This window comes from Pleuronectes platessa, chromosome 23 (genome assembly GCF_947347685.1).
Source record: "Pleuronectes platessa chromosome 23, fPlePla1.1, whole genome shotgun sequence".
Taxonomy (NCBI): Eukaryota; Metazoa; Chordata; class Actinopteri; order Pleuronectiformes; family Pleuronectidae; genus Pleuronectes; species Pleuronectes platessa.
The window spans coordinates 3,060,182-3,082,600 of record NC_070648.1 but is presented as its reverse complement, the minus strand read 5'-3'; the positions used below and the strand labels follow the sequence as shown (position 1 = coordinate 3,082,600).

The following is a 22,419-nucleotide window of genomic DNA, read 5'->3' as shown; positions in this document are numbered from 1 at the left end:
CATCCCTCACATGCAGACGGCATGAACGTTTCCACAGTCACCTAGACACAGTGAGGCTCCATGAAGGCTACAGGGTTGACATATTGTATGTTGTGTTGTTTTTATTGAGTCTGGACCCCCTACCAATACTTTATCACCAGCCACCACTGCAAACAGCCATTGGAGTCGCCCTCTGCTGGTCATTACATACAATACAGGTTTCAGACACTTTTGCATTGGCCTCATTTTATACTTTTATGTCCAGATTTATAAACAATCTGTGGCTGTGACATTTTGTCTGAGCCATTATGACAAAAATCACACAATCATTTTTGTTGTATATGAAAAGATTCCGACTTTACACCTTACGAGTGTTTGAGGGAGCCAATCAACAGGCAGCGAACCACAAGGTCAAAGGTCAAAATCAGGAACAGACAGATAATGATTTTGTGTGTTTTAAGAAAACACACTTTTCTTCCTGTGTGTGTGTGTGTTTCCTTACCTCCAGGTGTTTCCTGTCCCCGACCCCTTTTCTTTTACACACACATGCACGCACACAGACACACACATTGAGTGAGACCATCAAAATAAAAGCATCTGAACTGACTGTGATCAGCTCCTGTTCAGCTCCCCCCCACACTCACACACACACAAAGAAAAACAAACACACACACATCTTCTATCTCAGACACATCAGTAAGGACAGTGCGATCACAGATGGTTCCTCAGCTGAACCAACACATGGACTGTTCCTTTAACATCTGGTCTCTGGTTCCAAGGCCTCACTGAGATGGGGAGGGGGGGTGTAGCACCGCAGATTGTCTCTGTTTGAGAAGATGATCCACTCCATTGGGGGGGGGGGGGGGCTGAGAGGTAGAGCGGTTGTCCCCCAACCACCTGTACCCCAAATTGCCCCTAATGATAAAAACAAAGGTGCTAATAGATGCACTGTATTAATGTGTGTGGGTAAATGGGTGAATGGCAAACTGTACTGTCAAGTGCATGAGTTGATGACTGTAGATATGATTAATAACAATAAGCACTATTGGTTTTGGTGTCAACGCGGCCTCAGTCTCTCATTATTGAATTAAAGCAACACTACGCAACTTTTACTAGTCAACAGCGCCCTCTGCTGCCAAATGTGGTGATCCAGGGCTCTTTCACTGACCGATGAAGCAAGATTTAACATATTTCATGTTGTGTGTGTGCGTGTGATGTGTCCTAGAGTCCTAAAGTGTGGAACGAGCTCCCCATTGACCCATTAAATTAAATGGCATGTTGTGTGTTTGTGTGTGTGAGTTTGAGTGTGTGTGTGTGTGTGTGTGTGTGTGTGTGTGTGTGTGTGTGTGTGTGTGTGTGTGTGTGTGTGTGTGTGATAAAAATAACGGTTCCCAGAATAATGTTCGGAGGGAGACCTCTGTCTCTGTTCCAGCTCTGGAAGTGACCGCTCCGGAGGGGAGGGGCAGGGGCAGGGCGGGGCCGAGCGGCGCGTGCCCTGCGGCTGACTGGCTGGGCTCCTCCGTCACGGGGACGCGCCCGCATTTGCACGCACGCACACACCCGCCGCGCGGCCAGGGGCCAGCGTCTCTCTCTCGCTTTCTCTCTCTCTCTCTTTCTCTCTCTCCCTTTCCCCGTTTTCCCTTCACACTTTCCGGTCTCACGCGCGTCCCCGGTGAACTTTTCCCTCCCGTGAAAAGTGACCGACAACTAACCGGATTTACCGGGGTGTGACCGAGCAGCTCGCGGCCGGACCTGCCGTGATTCGCCGCCCCGGCACACACCGAGCAGCGGGCCGCAACTTTCCTCCGCCGCCCGTTACCCTCTTCGGGCGGTGACGTCAGCACCGGGAAAAAGTTTGGAGCGGGCCGCCGGTTCACCGGAGGAGACGATAACCGTGAGTGTCTTAACTTTTCTCAGTGTGTGTGTGTGTGTGAGGCTCAACAGCGCCCCCACGCTCACTGACCGTCTGTGTCCCGGTACCGACAGGACCGGAACCACGGCCGCTCCACTCGCGTGCCCGCTGCTCGTCGTTCGGTTGTTTCCCCGTGCACGCGGAGATGGGGACGATGTGAGCGGGTCAGCGCGTGGCCTCCACGAGACTCACGCTTATCTCCGGTAGAGGTGAGTAATCCATCCTGCTAACGCAAAGTAACGCAACGTGGTGACGTAATGTAACGTGATACCGTTCACTCCATTGAAGTCATGAAGTCAACGTGACTCTGAAACACGTTCATATTCATGTGCACATTATGTTTTATGTAATGAAGTCACTGTTTACATTACTCAGGCTCCGCCCACACGGAAACAGTCATCACGGATGCTATGGCTGCGTCTGGCTTCAGTTTCAGCCTCGTGTGAACGCTGCTGTTCTCGAATCAGTTTGGAAACGTTGTGTTTTTGTCCGGACGAACAGAAACTGAGACTTTTGTAAACAATCCCCATCGCTGCTTCTCGTTCGTAGTATTTTCCTGTAACAAAGCAACCAACTGCTGAGTAGACAATCTACTTCCTGTTTACATTACATGACCGGAGCATGTGAACGGTCACGTGACCTGTGTTATCAGGTTTGTGAACGCGGACTCAGTCTCTTATTGTTGAATTAAAGCAACACCGTGTGACTTCTACTGAGCCACAGCGCCCCCTGCATGTGGGGATTCAAGGCGCTGTCACGGTCCCGACCAGCAAACCAAAATATATTTTGCATTCAAGTGGTGTCGGAATAATTAGAATTACTTCCAGACTTGTAAAATTCATGTAAATGTTGCTACACGAGATCATGGTGTCAACATCTTTTCTAATAGTTTCTTCACAAGCTCCAAACGTCAACCTTTAGCCGTTTTCATGACTAACTTTTTTAACTATTATGTGACACTTGATGTCTGTGTTGTTTAAACGTCTTAAACACGTAAACACAACACGTCATTCACAGCTTCCGCCCATGTTCTTTAACACTTTCTGACTTCAAAGCACATGAACACGGGCAAGTCAGAACAAAGACTTGAAAAAGGACCTTGAGAGACGAGCCAGTGAATTCACAGTGTGTCCGAGCAGGAGAGGAGTTCAGGGTCTGGATCGAACTGAACCACGATTCTGTTTGTTTATAACGTGAAAACACTTTTTTGGATAGTTCAGACATTTGGACCAATCACAGAAAGTTGAGACGCTATTAAACAATAGAAGAAGAGGAAGCAGCTGCAGAGTTCACCGCCTACAATATAATGTTTGAACCACGAGGACCCCTGTTAGACGCCATCTACCATCCAATCAGAGTCAAGTACAGGTAGACGCAGCTCACGTAGGTGATGACAACACGACGAACGTATGTCAGACCAAATTAATTTATTACATTAGGATTACAATAAACCACGTAGTCAAAACTTTGTGGACACTGGAACACGTCGCTTACATTTTCAACGGACAAACACAAAGTGTTGTGTGTCTGCGTGAAGACGCCTCCTCACTGGAGCTGGAAGGTCCAGTGAGGAGCTGAATAATGAGCAACTTGCTGCTTCAGAGACTTGCTAAAGTTAGCCTGAGTGGCTAAAGCAGTTCACAGCAGGAATCTCAGTAATGTGTGTGTGTGTGTTGTGTATTTTTAGCTGCATGCTGTTTGAATTCTGCTCTGATGTTATGAGGCAACACCACACTACAGTTAAAGGGCCGAATCGTGTGTGTGTGTGTGTGTGAGTGATTGTGTGTCGTTTAAATCCTCGTCCAGGTGAGGAATGTTAAACGTCCCAGGTGGTGTCCGTCTCTCAGATGCAGTTAGCGTGCAGCTCTAACACTCAGCTCAGACTGTGTCTCAAGGTGTCTCACAGTCAAACGTCTTCTGTTTTGTCCCGACACCTCGACCAGCATCACAAGCTGCTGCAGATCGAACCTTTATCCTGTTTTCACAACGTCGTCCGATTCAATCAACACAAATCATTAAAGATAAACACACAAGAGATCGATTGATCGGAGGGGGTCACGTGTCAACAGCTGCGGTGATCTTTGAACATAAACTGTTTTTCTCGACTGTGAGAAATTAGATTTTTCTCTGGAAATTAAGTTTAAAGAACTGGAGGTCGACTCTGCAGTTAAATCAGATTATAATAGAATTCTTTCTGACAGAGAAGCAGTGTAACGGCAGTATTTCACTGAGGCGTTCAATATGTGTAGAAATTTCTATTTTATTATTTAATTTATTATTCTTTTTAAATGACAAACGTATACCGACAGAAAAAGTAAGGATAAGATAACTTTCTAAGTAAAAAAAAGTTGTGCTGAATAAAGTTAAATAAAGTATTGTTACAATAAAGTTCCGTTATAAATAAGTTTAAGCTTTATGCTGTTACAATAGAAGTATTACAATATTATGATATTACATTAGCAGTACAATATAAAGTAGAACAAAGATGAATTGTCATACTAACGATAGCGTTTTTCTCTATTAAAAAGAATAAAAGCAGGACCGCTGGTGCTTTTATTCTGAAGTAGCATGTGGACTGTCTCTCTCTTTGTCTCTGGTGGTCATGTGTCATGTGATCAGGATGTAGAGATGCTCCTCTGTCAGCTCGTCTCAAACAGCACGAGAGAGTCCGACTGAAAAGATCTGTACACACTGGGCGTTGAGTGGAGCTGACGACTATCTATAGATGTGTGTGTCTGTGTGTGTCTGTGTGTGTGGAGTATGAACACCATTCATTATCACATTCCTTTTGAGAGGCCTACACATGGGAACTGACTGTGTCTCTGTTCACAACAGATCACATGTGTTCACTACTGATCAATAATCGACCAATCAGAGCTGAGCAGTCGTTATTTTATACGTATGTTTTATTACTTTATATCTGACATCACTGATATTTGAAAATGACTGGGAGCTTAAGGACATGCCCACTCACACCTGCGACCTGCCCCCATTGGACTGTACCAGTGCTTTATCATCTGTTTGACTTAGAAGACTCATTTCTTCTGCCTTCACTCACAACAAACACGTTGACCCTGGAGTTAGCATGTGCGTGCATTGTTAACAGTGTGTTTAAACAGCTGTTTAGATTTTCTAACAGTAGCTCTACAACTAGCTGGGCTTGTTCAACCAGACACACAGAACTGAGTGTGTCTGTGTGTGTGTCTGTGTGTGTGTGTGTTGGAATGCCTGTGATGTGATGTCAGTGTTTCTGCCCATGGTCTGTGGTATGCAGGCTGCTCGCTCACCTAGACACACACAATAAGATATGAGTACAATCCAGTATCTATGTCCACCATCTTGTCTGTGTGTGTGTGAGAGTGTGTTTGCCATGTTCCTGCTGTGGCTGTGTGACTTGAAGCTGTGTTGACACAGAAAAAACACACTCTCTCACTTCTTTTGTGTTCTTTGCTGTATGCGTGTGTTTTGTTTGTTTTGTTTCGTTTGAGCAGCAACATTAAAAAACATTTTCATGTCTTTACTGCAGGTTTAGCATTTAATCGATTTTTAATCTTTTGTCATTGTCATGAAAACACGTAGTTTTACGTTTTACAGTTTAAAGGAGACTTTTTCTCTCTCTCTCTTCAGGTTGATAATGTAAACATTTGTTATTACTGTGAAAGGTTTCCAATATTCAGAAGCCCATGACTTCCTCAAACTGCCCATTGCTGCAGCTCCTCCTTTCAGCCTCTGTCTCCAGCACTTGGTTTTTAGCTCCTATGTCTTTAAGGCCCTCCTCCTGATGAAGCCCAGTCGGCTCTGATTGGTCAGCTGGTTTACTCTGTTGTGATTGGTCAAAGGTTTCCAGCCTGTGTAGGAAATGCTGGCCTCTGCTCTTACTTCACTTTGTTAGAGGGCTTGTCCGACCAGCGGCTAGAAGTGAATTATGCAAGTTAATTTTGGTTTCATATTGTAACTTAGGGAGAGCTCTAAAGAATTTTGTCTGACTTACATTCGTCCTGTCATCATCAGCTACGTGGGCTGCGTCTATCTGTACTTGACTCTGATTGGTTTATAGACGGCGTCTGACGTCCGCGTGTTGTCAGATGGCGGGGGGGGAGTAGAAGTCTTTCTGTGGAGAAAATGATTGAAGCACTTCATCTGGTTGCCATGCTAATATCATAATGGTATCACTACCAGCATGTACAGTACTCCACACTCTAATGAACTGATCTTTAGTCACAGACACTCATTACCTGACAAGGTGTTTTCCCATGAGAACAGGACTCTAATATTTAACTGTGTGTATTTAAAGGCTGGAGGCAGGGGCGTTCTCCATAGACTGACAAACTCTGAGGGAGAGAGACAATAGACAGACAAAGAGAGAGAGACAATCGAGCAGAAGACGGAGGTGAAAGTGAGGCAGCTGTGGTTTCCGTAGCGATGCGAAAACACATAACAGAGGAGAGGAATGTAAAGGCAGAGATGAAAAAAAGTGGAAACATGAAAGAAAGAGAGGAAGAGGGACGGGAAGAATGAAGGGAGGGGGGAGGAGGGCTAGGGAGCTGTAATGAAAGGAAAATGAGAGAGAGAAAGACTCGCGGAGCTCGAACGCCCGGGATGGACTATACCAGAGAGATGGAGTAGGAAAAACCTAAAGAACAATGACAATCAACAAAAAATAAGAAAGATAACTGAAGATCAGAAAATAAACAGGGAAAAGAAAAGATACAAAGGAATTAGAAGAGAGGGAGACAGGGAAAAAAGCAAAGAGAGAAAGAAATGACACAAGATGAGGTAAAAGGAAATGAGTGACGTGAGAAAACAGAAAAAAGACCAGAAAGGAGCAAGAGAAGGAAACAAAGGGAACGAGGCGGAGCAGGAAAAACGCGGAGTGAAGGGAGGAGTGATGGAAACGAGTTACGAGTGGTCTGACCATAAAACAAGAGATGGAAAGATGGAGTGGCAGAAAGAGCGGGAAAAGAAAAGGATGGGATTTATTCTGCATCCTATTTTATATTTCAATGTTTTTCCCACAAATAATTAGTTTGCTCTAACTGCTTATTTTTATAATCTTTTCTTTTCAACACAACGTAGAATTAAATAGTTTAAAAGGTTTTCTGACCGTGCTCTCTGATTGGCTGTTCTCAGGTGGAGCGGGTGGAGCTGAACGATGGCGAGTGCGTCAGTGAAGGTGGCGGTGCGAGTCCGTCCGTTCAACTCCCGGGAGATGGGACGCAATGCCAAGTGTGTGATCCAGATGCAGGGAAACACCACGTGTAAGACATGCACACACACACACACACACACACACACACACACACACACACACACACACACACACACACACACACTCTTTGACCTCTGAACTAAATCCAAATCATTTTTTTGACTCCTCAGTCTTTCTGAGTTTTAGTGTGACTTATACATGCCTTAGCACTCCCAGAATGCCTCTGGCCGTCATGTGACCTCTGAACCTGCTGCTATTTACACTCACAAACACACACGGTTTATTAATAGACAAGCTCCAGCAATATTTTTTTTAGCAGCCGTGCGTCTGAACGCTCAGGTTAGTAGTTAAGCAGCATGCCAGAAAGTAAGTGGACAATTAATCACTTCAGCTACATGTGACTCTTGAAGCTTTACCCGACCTCCACCTGGTCTCAACCGTCCAACCAGATTTGAAACAGGGAACGTCCATATTCTTCCGGCCACGGCGTGCATCATGCCACCAGGCGTACCAGGTGTTTGACGAGGTCTTTCTTTCCTTCCAGGTATCTCCAACCCCAAACAACCCAAAGATGGAGCCAAGAACTTCTCCTTTGACTATTCCTACTGGTCACACACGACGGTGATCACACACTATCACACACACACACACGACATGTGCAAGTATTCACCAGGTGAACCTGTAGTAACTCGAGGTGTGTGTGTGTTCCTGCAGAATGACGACCCCTGCTTTGCGTCTCAGAGGCAGGTGTACAAAGACATTGGAGAGGAGATGCTGCTTCACGCCTTTGAAGGTAAAACTGAACATTTTGATGATGCTACAGATGCTTATGATGATCACACTGACACAGACGTTAACCTAACTTAATTAAAATCTTTTCCCAGGATACAATGTGTGTATTTTTGCATACGGCCAGACGGGTGGAGGAAAGAGTTACACCATGATGGGCAAACAGGAGCCTGGACAGGAGGGGATCATCCCACAGGTAACACACTAAACATTTGTCTGATTTAAACTGAGACCAAACGACTGTGAAGGTGTGTCACAGTCAAAGGAGGATATTTGGATAATTTGCATATTTCCCCACTGAACCTATTTGAGCGATCTCCTGCGATAGCGTCACAAATGTCCGTGTCCTCCTGGCCCTGTTTAATGTTCCTGTGGATTGTGTCTCTGTGTTTAGCTCTGTGAAGAACTGTTTCAGAGAACAGGAGAAAACGCAGATCCTGACCTGACGTACTCTGTGGAGGTAAACTCACTCTGATCCACTAATTCAAGACTGAATCTTCCCTGTGATTGTCGATTGGCTGAATTCCGTCTCTTCCGCCTCCAGGTGTCCTACATGGAGATCTACTGCGAGCGGGTCAGAGATCTGCTAAACCCAAAGTCCCAGGGGACACTGCGGGTTAGAGAGCATCCCATTCTGGGGCCGTATGTGGAGGACCTGTCCAAACTCGCTGTGACCGGATTCACCGACATCCGGGACCTGATGGACGCCGGCAACAAAGCCCGGTCAGTTTTCTCCCTGTGGATCCAAATCAATCCAACGCTTCTTTTTACACAATAGTGTGAAAGGCTGCATTTTTTAGGGGGAAGTGAGATTATTTATACCTGATTTGATTATTGACTACAGGACAGTTGCGGCCACAAACATGAACGAGACCTCGTCCAGGTCACACGCCGTCTTCACCATTGTGTTCACCCAAAAACGACGAGACCAGATGACCAGCCTGGACACTGAGAAGGTGTGTGGGAGTGTGTGCATGTGTTTGGACCTCATGAGGACCCTGTTCCCTCACTATATTGTGTTCTTATGTCGCACTGTAACTACAATTTAGTTCATAATCAGGATTCTAAAGATGAAACTTTCTATTCAGGTCAGTAAGATCAGTCTGGTTGACTTGGCTGGAAGCGAGCGAGCTGACTCGTCGGGGGCTAAGGGCACCAGGCTCAAGGTCAGAGGTCACACAACTCATGCTGATGTGTTCGCTAACTTCAATAAAATCCAGGATTTCTAAGTTATATTTACTTTATATTTACGAACAGGAAGGAGCCAACATCAATAAATCTCTCACCACATTGGGAAAGGTGATATCCGCTTTGGCTGAAATGGTGAGTTGACACACTTGATATTTATACTCGGGTTACATAACAGAAAATGTACACATTTGTTAAACTAATAAGTAAGACTAGTTGACATGTACAATCTGTTTCCCTCTGCAGCAGAGCAGTAAGAAGAGGAAAAGTGATTTTATTCCCTACAGAGACTCGGTGCTCACCTGGCTACTGAAGGAAAACCTGGGCAAGTGTAAATGGTTTCATGACCAGTAAAAATCTCGTGCTATTGGTTGTCTTGAAAGCAAAAAGGAACAGAATTAACATTAGGATTAGATTTATTACTAGAGCTAGCTTTACAGTGTAGCCATACCAGTAGCAGTTAGCAGAAGGTTCAATGCAGAGGAATTTGTAAATAACAGTTAAGTTTTGATTGTTTTCTTCAGGAGGAAACTCTCGAACGGCCATGATTGCTGCTCTAAGTCCTGCTGACATCAACTATGAAGAAACACTGAGCACCCTGAGGTCAGATTCTAACGTGTGTCCGGTGTAATCTATCAGCCTGCGTGTAGATTAGTGAAGTAAACGTCATTTAGTCTAATGAGATCTATCTAGTTTAATATGATTTTAACTTGGTCTTGTCTGGTTCAGATATGCTGACCGTGCCAAACAGATCCGTTGTAACGCTGTGATCAATGAAGATCCAAACGCCCGACTGATCAGAGAGCTGAAGTCTGAAGTGGAGCGACTGAGAAACCTGCTCTTCTCCCAGGGCCTGCAGGAACTGCTGGATAACGCTGGTATATACAGATCTCACAGTACACACTATACAATATACACATTATACTGGCATGGTAATACATAGTTTTACTGGTGGTGCATAAGGATTATACTATGTATGTAAGTTAATAAAGTGATCACTGGTGCACACACGTACTATGCATCCACAATACCAGTCATCTACATCCCATTATACATGCAACACTAGTACACTATTGACGCATGATAATAAACTAATTATACTGGATACACATTCATTAATAGGTTGTACTTAAGTTAATATTTGGTACTGCTATTTATATTGTGTGTGTTTGTTTAGTTAAACATGGTATGTGTGGCATGTCTATGTGCTGAATGTAGGGTATTTACAGACAAGAGCAACTGTGTGTGTGTCTGTGTGTGTCAGCAGATATTTACATGCTGTTCTTTACATAACAAGTATAACAGAGATTCCTCTTCGTTTAAAATTAAACCAGACTCTCTCTCTTTTACTCGCTCTCTCTCTCTCTCTCTTTCTCTTTCTCTTTCTCTCTATCTCTCTATCTCTGTCTCTGTCTCTCTCTTTCTCACTCTCTCTGTCTCTCTCTGTTTCTCTCTCTCACTCTCTCTCCCTCTCAGCCAACAACAACAATGGCCCTGCTGGTGTTGCAGGTGTGTGCCCCTCCCCCCTGCAGCTGGCCCTTGAAGCCAATGGAATCACACCTCAGAATGGCTCCGCCCCTCCAGGTGAATATACGGACTCCATAATAAAAATGTATCTTTGTTTTTAAACAAAGTTACTTTTTATTTATGTTGTTTATTTTTCTTCCACCTGCAGTCTCCAGTGAGGCGTCGTCCTCGGGGGATGCAGCGGCTGACCCAGAGGACCTGATCGAGGATGGAGAAGACGGGGAGGAGGCCATCAGCAAAGAGGAGGCAGCTGAGAGACTGATGGTAGAGTCTGATCTTCTTTAAAAACCTGTTAACTGCATCAAATCTGAGCAAACAGACCTAAGGCAGATATATTTAGATTTTTACTGGATGAACTCGGCCTCATTGTGTTCGTGTTTCAGGAGACGGAGAAATTCATCGCTGAGCTAAACGAGACGTGGGAAGAGAAACTAAGAAAAACCGAATCCATACGCCTGGATAGGTAACATCACATTCCCTGTAGACACCAGTCAATGTATATAAAGACGATCACTGACTGTACATAAAGAAAATCAACAACTCTCTCTCTCTCCATCAGAGAGTCCCTGCTGGCAGAAATGGGCGTGTCCATCAAAGAGGACGGAGGAACGTTGGGCGTCTTCTCTCCTAAAGGGGTGAGTTTAAATAGTTTCTGTAAACTAAAAATCATAAATACACATGTGTATTATAGTTTATATATACGTGTGTGTGTGTGTGTATATTTATATGTGCGTATAGATGTTTATTTATATACTGTATATATATATTTCATTTAGATGGCTGATTTGGGTATGTAGACATGAGAGCAGCATCGAGTTGCGGTGCCTTTTCACACTAAACCTCTTGTGTGTGTCTGTGTGTGTGTGCTTGTGCGTGTGTGTGTGTGCGGTGCAGACTCCTCACCTGGTCAACCTGAATGAAGACCCTCTGATGTCTGAGTGTCTCCTCTACTACATCAAGGAGGGTTTCACCAGGTCAGAGTTCAAAATCACTTCAATATAAGTAAATGTACTCAGTTAAATATAGCAAGATTATATATATATTATAATGAAGCACAATAATATATCGTCTGTTTGTCTCAGGGTTGGACAACAGGATGTGGACATTAAACTGTCAGGAGACTTTATAAAGGAGATTCACTGTGTGTTCGTCAGCGAGCTCACCGAGCAGGGAGAAGGTGAGACACCTGTCTGTCTGTCTGTCTGTCTGTCTGTCTGTCTGTCTGTCTGTCTGTCTGTCTGTCTGTCTGTCTGTCTGTCTCTCTCTGTGTTTACGTCGCCCTCTGCTGGTCAAGGTGCTTCAGCTGTGTGACTCTCTTTCTTCTTTTTCTGTAAAAGCTTCCAGGAAATCTGTCAGGTATCGTTTAACAGTCGCCGCTACTGGTTATTATGGCAACATCACCTTCCTATTCAAACCCGTGTTTCCTGTGCGACCCCTGCCACCCCCACCCCCCATCCCCTTCCATTGTGTATGTGTTTATGTGTGTGTCTGTAAACCCATCAGTCGTGTCCTGAATGTACAGACATTAAAATACAATTGTTGTTTTTTAGTTTTGACTCTGTTGAACTGTCTCTGCAGTGGTGGTCACTCTGGAGCCGTTAGTCGGAGCCGAGACGTACGTGAACGGGAAAGAGATCAATGACGCAGTCGTCCTCAAACAAGGTAACTACACTCAGCGGTGGTTACACGCACAACCTCCACCTGGGCTAGGAGTGCTAAGCCATCAATGCTGCTTCACAGGCCCGCCACACTACTGAGCTTCAGTAAAAACAATAACAGGGACCATGTTCGACATATGAACTTACACAAATCAGTCAAATTGTCACGATCGTCGTAGCATTTTAATAAGCATCGTCCCAAATTCCTTTGCAACATGCTATTTCACACACAAACACAATGTGTGAGTTTATTTTATTAAAAAACAGTAACTGAATTTCATAGTATTTCTAACAGGATCTTTGTTGTTAGACCCAACAACACAGAAAAGCAGTGTAAACAGGGTTCCTTCCTACGGTCATGAAAAACCTGGAAAAGTCATGGAATTTTAAAATGTGTTTTTCCTGACCTTGAAAAGTCATGTAAATTTGTCATATTCATATTATCATGTCGTTCATTTACACAGAGTTTTAAATAATTCATAGGGTTTTAAAGAAATACGCTCAAATATAAGCAGGCATACTTGGGTTTGTGTCATTTAAGTTATACTGTATGCCTTGGAATTCTCATTGTTAGTTTAAATGAGTTTAGTTTAAACAAAATGTTTGGTCACAGAAATTCGGTTTATAAGTTATTGAAAAGTCATGGAAATCCATTGGTCAAAATGTGTATGAACCCTGTGTAAAGTATCGCCAAAAGTTACCCTTGTGTACAGATACCAACGTCCTGGTACCGGAGCTGTGTCAGTTATCATATGAGCGGTTTCCTCCACTACACCTGATTGCATCACGTCTGTCTTCGTTGATAGGTAACCGCATCGTGATGGGGAAGAACCATGTGTTCCGCTTCAACCACCCGGAGCAGGCCAGGCTGGAGAGGGAGCGCAGCGTGACAGCCGAGCAGCAGGAGGAGCCAGAGGACTGGAACTACGCTCAGAAGGAGCTGCTGGAGAAACAAGGCATCGACATCAAACTGGAGATGGAGAAGAGGTAGAGACGGAGGAGGAGTGACGCTGACGGCATCTTCATCTTCAGCAATGAAACAGAATTTTTTAATAAGAACACTTTCTTCAGTTTAATGAACACACAATATATCACTGACCTGTGTTTGTGTGTGTTTGTGTTAAAGGCTGCAGGACATGGAGACTCAGTATCGTAAAGAGAAGGAGGAGGCTGATCTGCTGCTGGAGCAACACAGGCTGGTACGTGTCTTTAAGTGCAGAGTTACAACACAAAGTACTTGACAGTGTTAAACCTCTGTGTCTGTGTGTGTCTGTGTGTGTGCAGTATGCCGACAGTGACAGCGGTGACGACTCGGACAAACGCTCCTGTGAGGAGAGCTGGAGGCTGATTTCCTCCCTGAGAGAGAAACTACCTGCCAACAAGGTACAAATATACACACAAATAAAAGCAGCTGAGTGGTTGACTGTGACCAGCTCCTGTTTGCAGTGGACTTAGTGTTGTAAAGACAAGTCTCAGTAGTTTACTGTGAAAGTTTCATGATGGTTTCTCGGTATTAACTGTACGTGTGGCCTGTGTGTCTCCAGGTCCAGTCCATCGTGAAGCGCTGTGGTCTGCCCAGCAGTGGGAAGAGGAGGGAGCCGCTCAGAGTCTATCAGATCCCTCAGAGGAGGAGGATCAGCAAAGACCCCAAACGGGTCACCATCGAAGACCTCCGCATGCAGGCCGTCAAAGAGATCTGCTACGAGGTCACACACACACACAAACACACACACACACACTCACACACAGAAAACAGTGTGCAGTCAAATTTAAAAGAATACTTTCACAGAAGATGACAACATTTCAACTTTATTTCACTGATCGACAAATACATTTATGCATTTTCCTAAAAGTTTGCAATTTGTGCCCCTCCCCTCGCCCCAGGTGGCTCTGGGAGATTTCCGTCAATCCCGCCAGGAGATCGAGGCGCTGTCCATCGTCAAGATGAAGGAACTCTGTCGCATGTACACCAAGAAGGACGCCAACGAGAGGGAGAGCTGGAGGGCCGTGGCCCAGGACGTATGTGACACCGTGGGCATCGGAGAGGAGAGGAGCCCCCCCGCGGAGGAGGGAGGAGGAGGAGGAGGAGGAGGAGGAGAAGGGGGAGAAGGGGGAGCAGGAGAGACAGGGGAGGGAGGAGAGAAAGTAAAAGTGTACGACCTGAAGGCTCACATCGATAAACTGACAGACATTTTGGAGGTGAGTGAACAAACTCACAGCCGAGCGATTTGAAATTAAACTGTAATCATCCTTTTAGAATCCATGACGCTGCTACACTCATGAAATCATTGAATTAATAATCAAGTAATCAATAATTTACCTGTGAGAGATTAAATGTATGTAATAAACATCAATAATCATTTTCTCTTCATAGTTTAATTAATCAAATCAACAATGATTCCCCCAGGAGGTGAAGCTGCAGAACAACATGAAGGACGAGGAGATCAGAGCTCTGAGAGACAGAATGATCAAGATGGAGAGCATCATACCTGTGCAGGTACGCCCACTCCCCCACTTCCCCCCCCCCCCCTCCCCCCCCATTAATCTCTGCTCTGTGAATGACCTGTGTCTTCCTCTGGTTCCCAGGAGGACGACATGAATGGGGAAGAAGACGAGGGTGATCAGAGAGACGGGGACGAAGGCAGCGGGGACGTCCCCAAACAGCCCGAGGTCAGAGTCAAGCGGCTGATGGACGAGGACCCGGCCTTCAGGAGAGGGCGCCTCCGCTGGCTGAAACTGGAACAGCAGAGAATCCTGAACCTGCAGCAGCAGAACATCACCAAGAAGCTCCGAGGACAGAACCAGACCCAGGGTCAGTGTGTGACGTCATTACCCCATCCCCCCCTCTGTGTGTGTGTTTGTGTGTGTGTGTGCTCAGTCTCATGACTCTGTGTCGCCCCCTGCAGGTCCGAACACCCCCATCGTCCCTGTTCACCTCCCGGGGACCGGCCGCTTCATCCCCCCCCAGGAATGCAAACTGAAGTTCCCCTTTAAGAGTAACCCCGCCCACCGCTTGTCATGGGGACCAGCCAGCGCCGCCCTGCAAGCCCTGGGTCTCGGGGAAGGCGGAGGAGATGGATGGGAGGAGGGGGGGGGAATGGAAGGTAAAACTTCTCCATCACCTCCTCCCCCTCAGGTGCACTCTCCTGCTCTCTTGCCCCTCCCCTTCCTGGTCCCGCCCCCTCGCATGCGCACCCCCAGCCCCCATCGCGCCTGGCAGCAGCGCAATCCAGGCAACCAGGGTCACCAGGGCGGCTTCAACTACCATCAGCAGGGCAACAACCACCATCAGCAGGGCAACAACCACCATCAGCAGGGCAACAACCAGAACCACCACCAGCGCCGCCAACGCCGCAACTCTCTGGATAGCTCCACCCATGGCAACAGTAGCTACGACGGCGACCAGCATCACGGTGGCGATGGCGGTGGCGGTCACCAGGGGCGACCACGACAGAGGAGGGGGGTGTCCCCAGGGCCTGGAGGGGAGTGGGGGGGAGGTAGAGGAGGAGGAGGAGGAGGAGGTGGTGGTGGTGGTGGTGGGAGGGACGGGAGAGACAGAGACAGAGACGGGAGCTTCCATTTTAATCAACAACAGCACCATCAGTTCCACCACCACCCCTACTACAATCCCCACAATGCACCATTCCAGCCAGGACCTCATCCTAACTACCACAGCTTGCCACGCTCGTGCCCGCCCCTTCCCGACATGCTGATTGGGGCGGGCCCACCGCCGGGAGGGTGGGGCTTCACCACTCCTCCGAGGATGAGACGACAGTTCAGTGCACCGGACCTCAAACAAAACAAGGAGACGCCCATCTGACCTCTGACCTCCGACACATGGATGACTCTGATTGGTTAAAGGGCACAGGGCGGTCCTGATGCTGTAGAGATGCGTGTGCGTGCGTGTCTGTGTGTGTGTGTGTTTTGCTGCACTTTCCTATACTGAGTCAACCCATCACACACATCCTGTATCTTCAATCCTGCTGTGTGTGTGTGTGTGTGTTTGTGTGTGTGTGTGTAGCTTTTACGTTCACAGGTTAGCTGTTGCCATTGCAACACTGTTTTATTTTTTGCTGTTGGTTGGATTGTCAAACAAGATGGAAGTTTATTATGTAATGACTTAGTTTTATTGGTCTTCCATATCGATTGAAGTTGTTGTCACGATCAGTCATTTATCACGAGGTGCTAACGTGTTAGCTCCTGAGGCTACTTCGTGTTAGCAGAATTTTTTTTTTTTTTAAAGATGAAGTGCGTTGAGTTGAGTTTTAGGGCAGAGCGGATGTTTGCACTTACACACACTTCAGCTTTTGCTCCTTTGTTTTAGCTGCTGTTAGCCCAGGAGGCTAACGACAGCTAACTAGCCTGATTCAGCCTGAGCATTCTGTGTTAGCGAGGGCTAGCCAGTTAGCATAAGCAAGGAGCAAGGGACGGCTCTTTAGCTTTTCAGGCTAATAGGTAGTGAAATGCTACACAAGCCTAAGTTTAGCCTAGCCCAGCCAACGCAGCATTCATGTTATATGGGAACTACAGGTTGTACGACTTCGATTTCAACACATTGAAATCAGTTTAGTTTTACATTTATTTTAGATTAAAACTGTTTATGAACTTAACAGCAATATCTTCTTCACGTTGCATCATTGAGGAGAGCTAACATTTGGGAATGAAAGGCTAACTGACCACGTTTTAGCATGAATGCTCCAAGTTTCGCGTTCTGAAGAAAGACACAAATGTGGCTCTAACTTTAAATAGGGAAACGGTAGTGAATGAAAAATGGAATCGTGAGTTGAATGTTTCGGGTGTTTTTCCGTTGTTGAAGCAGAGGTCGTACGCAATCTTGTTCCTCCCATGTGACTTGAATGCTGAGTCGCTAAGTGCTACAAACCAAAGAAAGCTGCTGTGTGGCGCCACCTGCAGGTGAGCCGACGGCCACACTGCTGTACAGACAGACGGGGTCGAGGAAGTTGTAAATGTTGATGCGACTTGCGCGCAGAATCGTTTTAAAGCGTGATGTGTGTATATTTGATTTGAGTTTCTATGAAGATGAATCTATTTTAAGAAAAACACTCGTGCTGAGTTCACTATCAAAGGCAATCGTGGGAGAAGCAGGAAGTGAGAGCTAATGTGCGATGAAGTAATCATGGTGGATTATAGTTAATGTAGGGATGTGTGAGGAGGGAACTCTGGGAAATGTAGTCAGAGAGAGGAGTTTGGATAGAGAAGGCAGAGAATGAGGAGAAGGAGATTTTGTTTTGATGCTTTGTTTTTGAGAAACACGAGGACTCGTTCCTCCATCAGGACCTGACACTACTTCATATTGAATTTGTCCTGAAGAGACGAGGAGCGAACACTGACTTCCTGCGACGACAGGAAGATGAAAACTGTGGCTTCCTCTCGTTTGAGAGTCACTTTAAAGACTGACTTTATTTTTTTCAATATAACGACAGAGAAGCCAGATATTTGTTTTCAGCTGCGTCCGACTGAGCTTTAACAGACTTTTTTTGGTTTACTCCTGCGAATAACAAGAATCTATATTATTGATGAATCAATAAATGTTCAAAAGAGAGTTTAAAAAAAAAGCGTCTGAGGTGGAAGTCGAAAACATTTTAAGACGGAGAAAAGCTGAATTGATTTATGACTGAACTGATTGACAGTTAAACAGATTATTCTGTCGTTCTCTGAATCATTTTATCTCTAAATATGTTTGCAACGGTCAAGTTCTTCCTGCTGCGTTCCCCTCTGAAATGTAGGATGTGGTAAAAACAGCTGAACGTAGCGGTTGAGTTTTAATGTACGCAAACGACAAAAGGTTTACTGTCAGGAGGGGCGGGGCGTTAAAACCCCAACCCCCCCACAAAGTAAGGCATTGTGGGAGATGACGAGTGGAGTTTTTGTGCTCCCTAACCGTTAAGACCTTCTCACAAAGAAGGTCAGAACCAACCAATGGGAAACGCTCCCTCTGGTTGGGAGGTAGTTGCCACAATATTGGTGACATAAACACAGGAATTGATTATGATTGGCCCGAGAAGCGTGACATCAGCAGCCCTTAAGTTCCACCTTGTTACGCTCTGCTGTCTCTGGGATCGTGGGACAATCTGGATGACCTGTTGCCGCTGCCGGTCATGAGGGGAAAATAAGTTTTCCTATTTGTTTATGGTTTTTCAGTTTTTCTTATTTTAAATTTTTTTTCCAGCTCTGGTCTCTGATTGGCTGGTTTTTACTTTTTCTCTTTGTGTACTCATTTCTTCCGGAGCGTTTTAACCCCGCCTCCATGTTTTTTTCTTTGCTTCATGATGCCTTCATCACTATTATTGATATAATTATGAAGTTTTAAGTGTCATCAATGTTGGGTCCTTGCTGCTAAAGGGAGATTGTTCACCCTCATGCAAATGTCTGTGTGCATGTGTGTGTGCGTGCGTGTCTGTGTGTGTGTGTGCCTGTCTCTGTGTGTGTGCGCATTTCCTGGTTAATTTAGAGTCATAATCAAAAGTTTGTTTTTCTTTATAAAGCGGATTTTATTGTTTTTCTTTTACTCGTTTGTTTTTGGGAGTTTAGGGGGGGGGGTCTGGCGGTTGTAGGAAGCCATGTCCATGGCAACTCGACTGAACAGAACTCCAACCTTCAAACCATAAGATCACAGCATGAACATGGACATGATGACATCAGGCTGTAGCCCCCCTCCTATTGGCTCGATTGTTTGTGTGTCTGTGTTGTTGTATCAGGAACCAATCTCAGGCTCTACCTGCAGACAACATGACGGCAATAAAGTGTCGACAAACACGACTCCACTCGTGCTTCACTGCTCTTTTCTGTTCACTTCCAATCAGCACCAGCTTCCTGTGGCGAAGCAAATCGCAGCTTGGCTTCAGTTTTAAGCTTTTTGTGTGTGTCTGTGTGTGGGGGGGGTGTGGCCCAGCTTCAGTGGTGACATCATCACAGGGTTTCTTTCAGATTTTCTACAACTGTTATCACTTGCTCTCCTTTATCTCCCACATCTGTGATTTTTCACTACATCAAACATAATCTCACACATTTGTGTTTGTCCAACTCTTCATTAATATGACAAAGAGTTTTTATGAAAGTTTGTTGCTTTGTTTTCTGTCACCCGTGAAGATGGACACAGGTGAATCAGAGGATGAAACATTTGATTCTGTCCCTGTGGAGACAGTTGGGGTATTTTAACACTAGGGGGCGACTGTGGTAAAACTACAGGCAGGTCAAATGCACAGTTGAGGCTTTCACATTATCAAGTAAGAACGTTTCAATTTAACACTAACTTTGATGTGTAATTAAAACATTTAAAATGCAAACAGTTTGACAAACTTTGAGAAAATCTTTATTTGTTTCAATTGATTTGAAAACACTACAGGTGCTTTGTTCCAGTCAGTCCAGTTAAAGAGTTTATACGAGCTGATTTAAATTGTCTTGTTTCAGAAGCGTAATAATGACTTTTATTGATTTGTATATACTTTGTTATAATTTTCCTTCTCTCGTCTGTCCAACATCTTTCTTTCATTCAGCTTGAGAGCAATGCATGATGCTCTGTATTATTGGCCATCATATTGTCTAGTTTCATAACCTCTGGGTTGTGTCGGAGGTGATCTGGAGTCAGTCTGGAAACATCGACTGTAAAATAAGTGAAGCCGAATCCATCACCCTGGTGTCTGGCTGCTGTTTAGGTCATTCGCCTCTTCCTCCTCCACGTTAGAAGATGGGACAAGGACCAAAGAGGGTAAACATTTTTTTCTGGCAGAATCAGGTTTTATTAATAATTCTAACTGTTTAGCTTTGCTCATTTAAATTCTTTGAGGACTACAGTGTGAGCGCCCACTAGAGGAACAGCAGGCATATTTGGTACAGCAACATTAACAATAGAAATGGTTTCCCTATTTGTCCGTGATGCATTGTGGGATACTGAGTCTCTGTAGGTGTATTAATTCCCTGTAAACCCTCGAACAGCTCGACAGAGTATGAAGCGTCATTGTCGGCAACAGACTCTACATATCTCACTTCCTGTGTCCGCAGCTGTCAATCAAACGGATACTTCCTCAGCTTCTCCTCACTTGGACTCAGTCGTTCAGAGTCTGTCTCACCATGCAGCTCGTCCTCGTCCTCTGTCTTCTGTCCAACGTTGGAAGGGTTACAGCTGTGGCAGGTTGCCACAGTGAGAGGGACAAGGACCACCGGCCCAGCATGAACTGCACGGCGGCCGGGTTCAGCGGCATCCCGGCGGGACTCGAACCCACGACCAAGGTAAACACAAACAGCTGCTGCAGAGAGAAGATCATGTTTCTGTTGTGACTTCTGAGAGGGAAAAAATATTTAAAAGTTTAAATATTTCAGGAAATTCAGACTTTAAAAAGTTATATTATATTAAAAAAATCAATAATATTAATCCAGTAAAGCAAAAAAAGTACTTGTAAAGTGACAAACAGTGTGATCAGAGAGAATACAGTCTTATTGAGGGAACAGATGTAATTAGAAAAAGATCAAATGATTATTTAAAGAAACACTTTTCCTCAAAGGAAACATGAAAAGTTACAATTAAACTTCAATTTAACACAAAAAGCAGCAGAATGAATGATGATGTAAAATGACAACGCACAATTCAACCTTCTGCAGCTGTGAGAAGATAAAACAAGTTTAAAATGTCTCATCCCTAATTGGATTTGAGTGACAGGAGGAGACCACAGCGGACACACAGGCTTCCTGCGTTCGACTGATAAGACGACAGAGGGACAGGAAACTGAATATTTCCTTCTCTCCTTTTTTAGGTTCTGTTGTTTCGTAGGAACCTGTTCTCCAGTTTGTCCTGGTCCTCCTTCAAGATTTTTCCGGACATCTATGAGATCGACCTCACAGGCAACCAGGTGTCCATCGGAGTTATTTTTTTTCAGACTGAATGAGTAACGTTGAAGTCACTTCATCAGTATTAAATCACGAGTTTCATGATGTCTTGTGTCGCCAGGTTCCAGAGGTGACTCCCAGCGCTGCTCCCATCCTGCCCACCCTCAGTGTTCTCCGACTGGGGAGGAACCGCCTCAGGTCCATCCCTGACGGCTCCTTCTCCGCCTGTCCCGCTCTGACTGAACTCCACCTGGACAACAACAACATCGACACTCTGAGCGACCACTCCTTCTCTGGACTCAGTATACTGGAGGTCGGTGAATAAGCATATTAGCATCTGTTATCAGTGTGTTAGCATGACGTTTTGAACATGTATCCATCCATGAAAATACACGTGAAGATGTCTACAGAAATCTAATCAGTTCATCTTCAAGTGTAAGTGACAACTCATTCAAATTGACCTATGATTACCAAAGTTGATCCATGAGTCTAAGTTAATCTTTGAGCCAAATCTTCACATAAATACATAAATAGGACATGTAGATGAAAGCTAGGAATTGGAGATGTTGTTGTTCTGTCGCCTTTTAGATCCTGGAACTGTCGTCCAATCATATCAAAGTGCTTCCCGAGCTCCTGCTCCACCCTGTTCCAGTCATAGAGACCCTGTCCCTGGAGATCAACCAGGTGAGAACACACACCAAGAACTCTGGAAGTATGTGAGCACGAAGTTTGACGTGGACCAGGCTACAACAGCTGTTCATGTTCTTGCCTCTAGGGGGCGATTGATGGTCTAAAACTGCAACACGTCTCCTTTTCCTTTTAGATCAAAGTGATGCCGGACAATTGGTTCATCACGAAGGAGGACGTGCCGTACCTCTATCTCTCAGCCAATCCCTGGGTCTGCTCCTGTAACATTGGTTACTTGCACCAATACATTGATGAATATAACAACGTCTACGTCCGCGATGGTCCACTCATCACGTTGAGACCTGAAAGTGTTGTGAGTTCCAGAAACAAACAAGCAAAGAAAGATGCTGTGACAAGAAGAGCAGGAATGTGTTGCTGTTCAGAGGTCGACTCTTAAAACTGTACCCAAGCTTTATCTAGTGTGTGGTAATGTCGCCATCTCCTGTTCACATGAGGACAGTTCAGTCCGGGTAAATGAGCTCCTGTATGTCGGGGTCTTGTTGAACTCGATTAGCTGTGACCGTTAAAAACAGTTCAACCCTCGATCAACATCGTACAAACCTTGAGAGAGATTTTACCTCAGGACTCACGACAGACATTCACATATTTTGTTGAGTTGGATTTTG

General features: G+C 45.2%; 1 protein-coding gene across 1 annotated transcript; it reads left to right on the top strand.

Annotated features, from left to right (window-relative positions):
* Positions 1 to 1,972: 1,972 nt before the first annotated feature.
* On the top strand, positions 1,973 to 19,042 carry LOC128429930 (kinesin-like protein KIF1C). Its single transcript, XM_053415825.1, has 28 exons — positions 1,973 to 2,100; positions 7,022 to 7,149; positions 7,645 to 7,721; positions 7,815 to 7,893; positions 7,985 to 8,085; positions 8,284 to 8,349; positions 8,434 to 8,612; positions 8,734 to 8,845; positions 8,978 to 9,055; positions 9,147 to 9,212; positions 9,324 to 9,402; positions 9,602 to 9,680; positions 9,807 to 9,955; positions 10,554 to 10,661; positions 10,753 to 10,868; positions 10,988 to 11,067; positions 11,164 to 11,239; positions 11,499 to 11,578; positions 11,687 to 11,781; positions 12,183 to 12,266; positions 13,069 to 13,249; positions 13,389 to 13,461; positions 13,547 to 13,645; positions 13,807 to 13,968; positions 14,147 to 14,461; positions 14,670 to 14,759; positions 14,849 to 15,074; positions 15,169 to 19,042. The coding sequence occupies exons 2-28, from the start codon at positions 7,044 to 7,046 to the stop codon at positions 16,080 to 16,082; spliced, it is 3,870 nt and encodes a 1,289-aa protein (XP_053271800.1). The 5' UTR covers positions 1,973 to 2,100; positions 7,022 to 7,043; the 3' UTR covers positions 16,083 to 19,042.
* The last annotated feature ends 3,377 nt before the right edge of the window (positions 19,043 to 22,419 follow it).

Bases quoted from the DNA above. Each gene is read 5' to 3' on its own strand.
- LOC128429930 (XM_053415825.1), top strand. From the start codon at position 7,044: ATGGCGAGTGCGTCAGTGAAGGTGGCGGTGCGAGTCCGTCCGTTCAAC. The intron at 9,681-9,806 runs GTCAGATTCTAA...TGTCTGGTTCAG, and splicing joins GAAACACTGAGCACCCTGAG to ATATGCTGACCGTGCCAAAC. The intron at 14,462-14,669 runs GTGAGTGAACAA...TGATTCCCCCAG, and splicing joins AACTGACAGACATTTTGGAG to GAGGTGAAGCTGCAGAACAA.